At 45.8% G+C, this 11,900-nt stretch overlaps 2 protein-coding genes across 5 annotated transcripts; one reads left to right on the plus strand and one right to left on the minus strand.

Annotated features, from left to right (window-relative positions):
- Positions 1-780: 780 nt before the first annotated feature.
- Positions 781-5,477, plus strand: KLHL10 (kelch like family member 10). The gene is made up of 4 exons (XM_052785550.1): positions 781-1,215; positions 1,837-2,454; positions 3,161-3,310; positions 5,016-5,477. The coding sequence occupies exons 1-4, from the start codon at positions 796-798 to the stop codon at positions 5,385-5,387; spliced, it is 1,560 nt and encodes a 519-aa protein (XP_052641510.1). The 5' UTR covers positions 781-795; the 3' UTR covers positions 5,388-5,477.
- KLHL11 (kelch like family member 11) lies at positions 5,160-11,828 on the minus strand. Of its 4 annotated transcripts, XR_008234872.1 has the most exons (4): positions 11,340-11,828; positions 7,958-11,256; positions 5,706-5,811; positions 5,160-5,379 (listed from the first exon to the last, which is right to left on the minus strand). XR_008234872.1 is itself a non-coding variant. In XM_052785518.1 (2 exons), exons 1-2 carry the CDS (start codon positions 11,777-11,779, stop codon positions 9,660-9,662), a joined length of 2,037 nt encoding a protein of 678 aa, XP_052641478.1. In that variant the 5' UTR covers positions 11,780-11,828; the 3' UTR covers positions 5,575-9,659. The 4 variants fall into 4 exon arrangements, 1 of the variants encoding a protein (XP_052641478.1); XR_008234870.1 differs by having other exon boundaries at positions 5,706-11,256; XR_008234871.1 differs by lacking the exon at positions 5,160-5,379 and having other exon boundaries at positions 5,575-5,811.
- Between the last annotated feature and the right edge of the window lie 72 nt (positions 11,829-11,900).

Below are 11,900 nucleotides of genomic sequence, written 5' to 3' on the forward strand. Positions count from 1 at the left end.
ACCTAGGCGATAGCTTGGCGCCCACCAGATATTCATCCTCACCCATGGAGAGGAAGATGAGCGCTATGGCTTGCACCGTCTTCAATGAGCTTCGCCTGGAAGGGAAACTCTGTGATGTGATCATCAGCGTGGATGGTATTGAATTCAATGCTCACAAGAACATCCTCTGTAGCTGCAGTCACTATTTCAGGTCAGTGCTTGAAACAAGAGGGGATGGGGACAAACAGTATTTCCTAGTCTGGGTCACTCTGCCTTAGTGTATCTCCAGTGCTTTTATTAGCACTAAAACTCTTATCCAGCAGTTCCCCATAGTCCTGGCACCTCCCTGGACACCAGAATTAATCCACAACCTAGTATCTAACAGCAGCTCTGGAAGTGGTGTCTGACAAACCCCCAGATGCGGTGCAGGGCTGGGAGCGTGGCCAGCCTGGCTTATCTGCCATCGGGCGGGAGGTTTTCCTTTCCCACACACCATTATTCTCTGGTATTCTTGTTGAAGCAAGGTGACCACTTGCCCTGTTGCTCTCTGTCCACAGCCGGAGGCTGTGACTCCTTTTTAAAACAACCAGCTAGTAAAACATTAATTAATAAACTACATGGCCTCCGAGCATGGCTACTGCTAGTGCCCAAATTGGTGTCTGGGGAAGGTGGCACAGGGGATAACGGGGTCAGGGTTTAATGCAGCAAAGCTGTTTTTTTCCCCCAGCACTGCTTTGTTTTTTCAGGGCTTTGTTTACCAGCAGCTGGAACAACGCAGAGAAGATAGTATATAAAATCCCTGGCACTTCACCTGAAATGATGAGGCTCATTATTGAGTATGCTTACACCAGGACAGTACCAGTCACGGCTGACAACGTTGAAAGTTTGCTAATTGCAGCAGACCAGTTCAACATCCTGGGCATCATCAGGTTGTGCTGCGAGTTCTTAAAATCCCAGCTATGCCTGGAAAATTGCATCGGCATCTGCAGACTCACAGATCATTACCACTGTCCCGACCTGCGAGAAGCAGCCTATGTGTTCATCCTCCATCACTTTGAAGAGATGACCAAGGTGTCTACAGAGTTTCTAGACCTCTCCATCAATGAGCTAAAGCACATCATTGGGAAGGATGAGCTCAATGTGAAACAAGAAGATGCTGTGTTCGAGGCTATTCTGAAATGGATTGCTCATGACCCGCAGAACAGGAGGCAGCACATTGCAGTCTTGCTGGGCCAGGTCGGTGCCGTCACGGCATGGGCCCGGGCGGCTCTGCAGAGCTGGGTACGGGGCAGCTGAGCCAGAGCCACTTTGATTTTCTTGTAAGACCGGAGGAAATTGCAGCCTTCCAACACCCAGAAGTGCGCTTTCAGACCGTTAGGCTATTGCTACACCGGGGCACGGGTCGAAGATCCTGTGCCGGGGTTGGGGCAGACCTTTTAAGTGCACATTTCCTCACGCTTAGAGCTTAAGTTTAACTGCTCCTCACATCCAGGAAGGGCCAAAGTTCACATGGGACGATGTTATCTCTATATACACAAAGTTTATGAGCATTTGCCTAGACTAGTTAGGCTATGCAAATAGCAGCAGGTGTTAGGGCAGTTTCAGTCTGCATGCAGGAAAGCAAGCACTGTGCCAAAGCAGTGGCAGACTCCCTGCCATGAAATCAAATGATTTACCCTTGCACACCCTTTTTTGGACTTGCTAAAAACTACACGTTTAATTCTCTGGTTCTCTAATAAGCTTTAGACAACACTGTAGCCTGAAAGCAAAGCCATGCAGCATTGGAGCTATCCACAGAGGATACCAAGGTGTAAACCATCTGCATTAATATTCTAACCTCCTTTTTGCATTTTTCAGGTTCGACTGGCACTGATGCAAGCAGAATACTTCATGAACAACGTCAAAATGCATGATTATGTGAGGGACAATGAGGAGTGCAAAGTTCTCATCATAAACACACTAACAGAAATGTACAACCTCAATATGCATGGCCCATCTTATTCCGATTTCACCAACCCCCTCAGTCGGCCTCGCTTGCCCTATGCCATCTTGTTTGCTGTCGGAGGCTGGAGCGGGGGGAGCCCAACCAACGCCATTGAGACATACGATGCCCGTGCAGACAAGTGGGTGAATGTCACATGTGAGCAAGAAAGCCCCCTTGCCTATCATGGCACTGCTTATTTAAAAGGCTTTGTCTACGTTATCGGAGGATTTGACAGCATGGATTATTTCAACAGCGTCAAGCGGTTTGACCCACTTAAGAAAACATGGCAGCAGGTTGCACCCATGCATGCGCGGCGCTGCTACGTCAGCGTCGCTGTTCTCAACAACTTCATCTATGCCATGGGAGGGTTTGATGGATACATGCGCCTCAACACAGCAGAACGGTACGAGCCAGAGACGAACCAGTGGACGCTGATCACCCCTATGCACGAGCAGAGGAGCGATGCTAGCGCGACCACTCTGCATGAGAAGGTAAATGGACTGTGAGATTATTGAAAGCAGTTAAGGTTCAAGTACAGTGAGCAGGACAAGGAACCAAACAAACATCAGTGCGCAGCATTACACCGCAAGCAAGTGCCTGTCCTTTCATATAGCATGCATCAAAGTAGGGAATTTCACGGAGCTCAGCCTCTTACTGGGCTACGTACCTGATAAACACGGCTACCACTCTGAGTTCATCACCTAGATAGAAAAGAAGAGCTGCGGGAGCAGGAAAGGTTGCAAATACTCCCTTTAACGTGATGAATCATTTAAAATAGAGAGGAAGAAATTTCACATAAATCTTATTCATTAAATCCGGGAGCTACAGATCTAAAGCTCTCCACGAGGCAGCAACTGACTGGCACGGCAGAGATGCAGACAGGAGTGCTAACTCTTCCAGAGCTGCTTACCACCAATAGCCCACTTGCTGCCGGACACTACTTTTCCTGGCCACAAGTGACGTACCATGTCTATCTGCTTCATGCAGTTCAGGAAACAAAGGGTCTAAATCCTGCTGTCCTGAATAACTCACTGCACTTTTACTACTTCAAACCCAGGATGACAGGACCATTCCCATTAAAAACAAAACCAAACCCTCAAACAATCCAGCCACAGCATTCATTTTCTCTTCAACGTGTTCTTCCACCAAGAGTGTAACTGCCCTGCTCATGCTTTTTTTATTTCCTCCTGTAAACAGGTGTATATATGTGGTGGCTTCAACGGAAATGAATGCTTGATCACAGCTGAAGTGTATGATGCCACAACAAATCAATGGACCTTTATAGCCCCAATGAGAAGCAGAAGAAGTGGAGTAGGTGTGATTGCATATGGGAACGAAGTGTATGCGGTAAGGGAGAAGCGGTATCTCTACCATACCATCACCCAGCACTTGCAGTACTTCTGCTAATTTGCATTTCCTAGATTTTCAGGCTGGCCATTTGCTTGTTAAGTGGGATTTAGGGAAGAAAGTCAGAGCTAGAATGGTTGATACACCTCCTGAGAATATTATCACCTGCACACCTTTTGTTATGAAAAATACATGGACAATTTTTAAGCAGCTGCAGTGTGGCAGGTTGACCTTGGCTGAACGCCAGGTGCCCACCAAAGCCATTCTATCACTCCCCCCTCCTCAGCTGGACAGGGGAGAGAAAATATAACAAAGGGCTTGTGGGTCAAAATAAGGGCAGGGGAGATCACTCACCAATTACTGTCACAGGCAAAACAGACTCAACTTGGGGAAAATTAACTCAATTTATTACCAATCAACCAGAGTAGGGTAATGAGAAATAAAACCAAATCTCAGAACACTTTCCCTCCACCCTTCCCTTCTTCCTGGGCACAACTTCACTCCCGGATTCTCTACCTACCCCCCCAGCAGCGCAGGGGGATGGGGAATGGGGTTTACGGTCAGTTCATCACATGTTATTTCTGCCACTTCTTCCTCCTCAGGAGCAGGACTCCTCACTCTTCCCCTGCTCCAGCACGAGGTCCCTCCCACAGGAGACAGTCCTCCACAAACTTCTCCAATGTGGGTCCTTCCCACGGGCTGCAGTTCTTCATGAACCGCTCCAGCGTGGGTCCCTTCCACGGCGTGCAGTCCTTCAGGAGCACACTGCTCCAGCGTGGGTCCCCCACGGGGTCACAAGTCCTGCCAGAAAACCTGCTCCGTGGGCTCCTCTCTCCACAGATCCGCAGGTCCTACCAGGAGCCTGCTCCAGCACGGGCTTCCCACGGGGTCACAGCCTCCTTCGGGCACCCACCTGCTCCGTCGTGGGGTCCTCCACGGGCTGCAGGTGGAGATCTGCTCCACCGTGGACCTCCCTGGGCTGCAGGGGGACAGCCTGCCTCACCATGGTCTTCACCACGGGCTGTAGGGGAATCTCTGCTCCAGCGCCTGGAGCACCTCCTCCCCCTCCTTCTTCACTGACCTTGGTGTTTGCAGGGCTGTTTCTCTTACATGTTCTCACTCCTCTCTCCAGCTGCTGTTTCTGTCTGTCCCAGCAACTTTTTTTTCCCTTCTTAAATATGTTATCACAGAGGCGCTACCACTCTCGCTGATTGCCTCAGCCTTGGCCGGCGGCGGGTCCACCTTGGAGCCGGCTGGTATTGGCTCTGTCAGACACAGGGGAAGCTTCCAGCAGCTTCTCACAAAAGCCACCCCTGTAACCCCACCCCCCCCCCCCCGCTACCAAAACCTTGCCGCACAAAGCCAATACATGCAGCAAATAAATTATTTTCTGCTGCTACTAACAGCATTAGCAGCACGGAACATTTGCTTGGTCCTGTTTATCCTACACATGTACTGCATTTAAACTCTTGTAGAGGGGTCAAATCTGACAGTTGCACAAAATACTTCTGGGAGCTCCAGAAAGAACAAGGCAGCAGTCTGCGGCAAGCAAGCACTGTGCTTCGAGATCACACGCTCTCAGCAATGCTCAAACTGAAGTCAGTGAGGCAGGACCAGTTACCATCTTACTTGTGCATGATAAGATTCGGCTGACTTAGCAGGTGAGGAAAGGCCTATTTCAACTCTGTACCTTTGGCATTCACAGGTAGGAGGATTTGATGGAGTCAACCGGCTTCGGAGCGTGGAAGCTTACAACCCTGTTGCCAACACATGGCACACAGTCCCCACCATGTTCAATCCTCGCAGCAACTTTGGCATCGAAGTGGTGGATGATCTTTTGTTTGTGGTTGGTGGCTTTAATGGTTTTACTACTACTTTCAACGTTGAGTGTTACGATGAAAACACTAACGAGTGGTATGATGTTCACGACATGGGCATATACCGTAGTGCTCTGAGCTGCTGTGTGGTGCCAGGTCTGTCTAACGTTGCGGAGTACGTTGCCAGACGAGACTGCTACGTGGACAACTCTTCAAAGGAAGTCAGGTTCACTTCTTCAACAAGTAGCCTGCCTGTATAAACAGCTCCACTTAGCTAATAAAGTCTTCTGAGCAGCAAGTGAATGTATTCACTTATTCTGAAATAAAATCTATTGATACTGGCCAAAAAAGTAATTAGTATTTAAGACTTTCATTCTACAGCACCACAAAATATGTGTATTAGCCACAGCCCACAAAGCAACTTAAAAAATAAAAGGTACAACAGAATGCTAGAGAAATAAAAGGTTTATTTTCATTAATTCACTTATTACAATAAACTTTAGTACAGTGTATTTAAGGTAAAGAACATTACAGTAGGATTTGTTCCAAACAGCCTATACACACACATACTACTTTACCTTACTGGAAGTAAGTACAGGAGTGCTGCTTCCCCAAGTAATCTGTTGAAGTCTACATTAATATCGACAGGCGAGTACAGCTGCCGTGATCCACAGTGACATGGACCTATGAGGAGTATCTGACTATTAATGGTCTTCAAACATCTCATTAGTTCCACACTTTACATTCATATTAGTAATAGGATTAGATCCTCAGGAGCACCTGTTTTATCAGACTTCCACTCAGGACTGTCAAATTAGAGATATGATTTACACCCTAACATAATGTGGATATACCTGAAAACAAATCTAAGCCACAAACCACTTATTTTAAGCTTGCTTTTTTAAGCCCATTAAATGTTACAACATACTATTACAAGGTTGTGTTAAAAATAACCTAAAAAGTTGCAAATCTTTGTGACTCAGTTTGTCAGTAGCGATCAGTCTATTCTGTGACACACAAGTTGAGCCAATAGTTCTGATTTTAACATTTACTGTAATGGAGAAAAATTATATTGAAATAGTATAGCAGAATGCTTGGCATAGTTATTCATAATGCATGCTAAAAAATTGGCATGTTTTCTTCATTTCTGGAGTGGTATCCTACTATGTGCAAGAGAGTCTTATTAAAAATACATACAAACCCAGCATACTAAGAGAGTATTCGGGTAGTTATAAAATATTATGTACACATATGGCACCTAGAAGTTACTACAATGACTGCCGAGTGCTAGGCAGGATGTGTCCTACTCCACTAATACTTTGAGCAGAAAGACAGGACATGAAACATGCATTTTGTGGCATGTATTCAGTACAGGTATAGAGGTATGATTGTCATAACGAGGAGGAAAAACTCCACCTGATGTTCTTTCACATTAGGAAGGCCAGAAGTCAGCCTTCTAATACTTACTGAATACACACTAGGATCTTACTGACATTAAACTAGCCACTATAAACACACTGAAAGAATTCCCAGGCTTTTGTTTACAGGATCATTTTATAAACACCCAGCAAGCTACGGCAGTCAAGGGCCACAAGGAATTTGTTATGCGATTCACAGGTTAGTGGGCTAAATTACAGCCAAAGTCAATAATGCAATTCTTCCAAACACTTACATGTGATACAATGGATAGTTAGACTGGTCAGTTAAAAACCATGTGCAATGCAATTGGTCCACTTAAAGTCAAGGCTAATAAAAACCTCAACTACTTAAAAATTCCATAGGATTGGCATAGCAACAGTTAGAGCAAACCGGTGCTGTTCACAGTGCCCATCACTCACCATGCAAACGGAGCATACGGAGATACAGTGCATCACATACAGAATCACGGCTGGCATTCACAAGTTAAGCTGTCCAGACACTAAGCTGTTTTGACATTGTCTTTGACTGGAATGTTTTTAGTAAACTATACAGCTTGTATGTCAGCCAAAAGTTCTCATGGTAAGTGCAATATCAATTTTGCTTAAAAAAGACAGACTGCAAGAAGTTTGTTCTTGCATCTAACTTTGTTGCGTGCTGCCACACATTAAACTATTTAGTTCATATTCCAACTGAAATAGTAATCTTGGTATTTCTCCCTACAAATTGTCCATATTTGTTGACAGACTACAAGAGGGCTTTGACAGAGCTGTGGTGGTCTGACATACTACCATCCTTCAACTGCTTGTTAAATCCCTACACCAAAATCAGTGGGATGGAGTACGTAAAATCTCAGTTGCTTCTCTGCAGTCTGGTAAAGTATCTTAAAATCGGCTCCCACAAATTTAAGTTAAATCAATGGATTTAGTGCTAAAGCTGTGAGGCATTTTCACACTTCTATTCACAAACCCTGCTGTAGGAGCAGTAATTCTTAAACTACTCCAGCCAAAACTGCAAAAGTTCATGGGCCAAACTCCACTGATTAACCCCCTGCTTACAGGCCTGCAGGAGCTGATTTGGTAACAGTCACTTCTGAGCATCAGCCTTAAACCTGAACAAGCTTACCTATTTCCTCTTTTGCATTAGGCCAGCATTGTACAATTTAATCTGCCCTTGCATAACAATCCAACAGGCAAATAAAATACTACCTGGTTACCACAGATGAGTAAATTGAGACTAAACTGTTAAGATTTTCAAGGTTGTTTTGTTGGTTTTTTTTAAAACAAGGCTAGATTATTCTATTACAAAAAGACAAGTTATTGATATCAAAAGTGGCAAGTGAACTGCAAAGTGGAGTATTAAGGGATGTACACATCAGAGAAACCTTTACACTCTATGTGGTTGAAAGACTTACCCAGTGTTTCAGATATGATCTAGGCTGCCTGCTGAATTGGAAAATGAGAAGTATCAGCTCAGAAAGCTAAACAATTAAAAAACAAAACAAAAAACCAAACTGTTTAGAAGTTCTTTTGCAAAGAAGTTGCCCACATCAAAACCGCCAGCAAATCATCATATGAACCAAAGACAGTAAACAGACTCTCCAACAATGTTTGTCTACACAGATTTTGTAACACCCTGGTTACTCCTCCCTTTCCCTTCCCTAAGATCCTGAGTTAGGTTGCACGTGAAAACCTGGAACATTCAAATGAAGGGAAGGATGGGGAAGAAAAGGAGGTAGGAAGGATGCACTGAATCCACTAGTAACCTAAACCGTCCTGGAGCTCTTCGGATCAGAGAGGAGTGTTCAACAGGACAGTTAACTGAGAAGCAGTGATACTCTAAAGGAAATATTCCATGTTCTGTTCCTTGGGAGTATAGCAGTAAGCAAACCAGAGCCAACCAGGGCACTAGTTTATGTAAAACCACCTCAAAATGCCAAAAGGTATTTAAATCAGCTTAAATCTTACTGCCATAGTTAAGTGGGGAAATTCAAATATTTAGAGACTGTGAAATCTCAACTATCTTGCTTCAAGAGGAACACCAAGTGCCGATTTGTTAAAGAGCACTGCAGCACAGCTACTCTAAATTTCTTGGGAAAGTATACCGAAGGCAAAGGGTACTGATTGTCAAAGACAGGCTGGGAACAGGCTCATGGGCGTTCTTCTAATCACTTTTTCACTAGAACTAAAACGCGTGCAACATTTGAGAAAGGATCTACAAGTAGCTCAGGTTTCAATCTATTACTGTGAAATAATCTCATTCTTACTAATCCACAGTAAAACAGAAGTGAATAGTCAATGTTGGTGGGTGGCTACTTCGCTGGTTTTCACTCCTTTTATCAGGCTGATTGTTGACCCAAGTTTCTAATGAAGCTGTCAAAGACAAACTTGAAGCATCTTCAGATATACCTGAAAAAAACCTACTGCGTCAAGTTCTCTGTTTCAGCAAGTGTCTTGTGTTCTACCAACCATCCATTTATAAACAAACTCTGCCGCCTCTCTACAACATACAGGTACAAAATATTTTAATACACATAGAAACATCCTGAAGTAATTTTATAAAGAAAGATTGTGCTTTTGTTTTCATATATAGGTATAACTATTGCACTTGCCTCCAACTTGGGAAAGCTAAGTACACTAACACTAATTATATGTGAAGTTTAGTCACTGAGAAGGAGAGAATCAAAGGAATGTCAATATATAAGTGCAAATAAAACAGGTGCTTTCAAGCACACACAAATGTAACCACTAAATTATTATGATAGAGATCTTTGATTTTCAAAATAGAACTGTTAGAGACTAACTCCACAGAAGACCTTGAAAACAAAGATCTGAAGAGAAAAATAACAGACTTAATGTTCCTGGAGATATTTCACAGCCCGTTGCAGGCTAGTTTTTCCCTGGGCACCATTAAGTAATACTGTTGGATTCACATAGTTTCTCAATTCCCATCCATCCTCAATTTCTGAGCTTCTTAATTTTCAATACATGAAAGAAGCTGGTTTTATGCATCAAATCCAATCAACACCCTCATGTCTTATAAAGACATATCAAGCCTAACAAAATGGTTTAGCACAGTATTTCATAGACTCATCAGGAGGAGTGATATCCCAGAAACTAGCACTCAATCTGTGAGCGTGGCATTCTCCGTAAGCTTAGGGAGTGTCGGTGTATTTCCTGCATCTGCCTTTCCTGCATTTGCCTTATTCTATCTTTTTGCCACATCAAATTCTGTGGCATAGGGTATCTTTGTGTTCCCTGCAAGCATCTGAAGGGAATTCTCACATGGCAGGCTGTTGCTCTGCAGCGAGGCTGAGGCATAGGAGGCAAAAGCATCCAGCGCTTTCTCTCAGCACAGTAACGATAGGCCTCTTTCCTGTATTGCTTGTCAATATCATCACTGTTTTTCCACCCCCCAATGATAAAAACATCATCTTTATAATAACAAATAGCTGCTCCTTCAATGCTAAGAACCTCTGGGGGTAAGCTTTCAAGTATTTCATCCGAGGTCCTGCCAGAGATCTTTATCTTGGCTTCCTCATTACCTATAGAGTAATTCTTGGGGCAGCACGATGCTGTATGGTAAAAGTTTGTGTTAGCAACAGACATCTGAAAGGCGCAATAATTATCAATGAGTGGCAGAGACTCCACATCCTGCCACTGCCTAGTTTCAGCATCGTATCTGATAATAACTGCCCTCAATCCATCTTCACTATCACTGTCAACTGGGGTACGAGCAGCAACATAAACAAACCGGTCTTCTACAGAAACGGCTTTGACATCACGAAGAATCTTTGGTGCTGACTCCAGGTTAAGCCATTTGTCTTGCTCGGGATTATAAATGGCCACATCTTTAAAGCCAGGACTGAAATTGCCATGTCCACCAATACTGTACAAGTTTCCTTTAATTTCAGTAAGGCCAAAAGAATGCTTTCTGGTTATTAGATTTGAGACTTGCTCCCAAATATTTCTGTTTGGATTGTACCTTTCTACAGTTTTGGCAAACCCTGGTTCCATGGAGCCAGCCACATAAACATAAGATTCTGTCACAGCAACAGCATGCCCATCAAGATGATTATGTATGTGTGGTAAGTTTACCCACCTATCTTCATCGATGAAATACCCTACGCACTCACTCAAGTAATCTCCTCCCTCCGACACACCACCAATCACCATAATGACATCCATGTTCTGTCCAAAACGCGGCAACAACGCTACAGGACAAGCAGAATGTTGTAGATTACCAGACTGCAAATTCTCAGACCGCAAGGCATGACTCTCCACAGCTTCGGACACTAATTTAACACAGGCTTCGTTGCTTGATACCAGCCTTTCAGATTTGACGTGGCGAGTAAGGTAAGTGGGTTTCATCTGAGACAACCTAAGCAGTTTAAAAAGATCTTCAAAGTACCTCTCTCTTTCCTCAGGATTTTTCTGAACCCACTTCAAAACAGTCTCAAAGAGGATTTCTTCAGAGTCCACTGTGATCTCCGAGTCTGAGAGCCAGTCTCTGATGAGATGAAACGGCAAAATGTAGAACTCCTCATCTTGGATTACCTTGTGGAAGTTTCTCCTGATCATATCCTGAGCTTTGAGGGCCAGCTGATTCAAGGAATACATGTGGGCCAAGCTGTGAATCGCGACACAGTTGGAGAGGTTCAGCTTCTTCTTCAGAAACTCTCCACAGAACTCTTTTAACCGGGTCAGCAGAAACCTGCAGAACAAACGAACAGGGGTGATGCTGCGGCCCGGCTGCCGCCGGTCCGGTCGCGGCCAGCCCCCCCGGGCCCCGCTCACCTGTCGGCCATCTCCAGCACCTCGTGGACGTTGCCGGGGCTGACGCGGATGGTGCCGGTGTACATGAAGCCGACGATGGCCTCCACCGTGTCGGGGTCGGGGCCGCCCTCCGAGCTCCACTTCTGCAGCTCCACGCGGCCCGAGCGCGACTCAGCGAAGCCCCCCGAGAGCAGCGGAGTGAAGTACTCGGTGGCGGCGGCCAGGACGGAGCGGTGCGCCCGGTACTCGCGGACCGTCCCGGGCCGCCCGCCGCCGAAGGCCAGAGTGATGTCGCAGTAGAGGCCGTGGCGACGCTGCTCGTTCTGCCGCCAGACCAGGTCAGAGCAGTGCGCCGGGCACCCGAACTCCTCCGCTTCGGCCTCCCCGCCCTCCGCCTCCGGCGGGCCGGGGCCCGGCTGCGGCTGAGAAGAGGCCGCGGCCGCCGCCATCTTGTCCGACATGGCGGGTTTGCGGCCAGGGCGCCTGCGCGCGGGGAGCCGGCGGCCCCCGCGTGACGTGCGCCGCGCTGCCCCCTGGCGAGGAGGTGGCGCCGCCGCCGCAGGTAAAATGGCGGCCGGGGCC

The sequence above is a fragment of the Harpia harpyja genome, chromosome 4 (assembly GCF_026419915.1).
Source record: "Harpia harpyja isolate bHarHar1 chromosome 4, bHarHar1 primary haplotype, whole genome shotgun sequence".
NCBI classification, from domain to species: Eukaryota; Metazoa; Chordata; class Aves; order Accipitriformes; family Accipitridae; genus Harpia; species Harpia harpyja.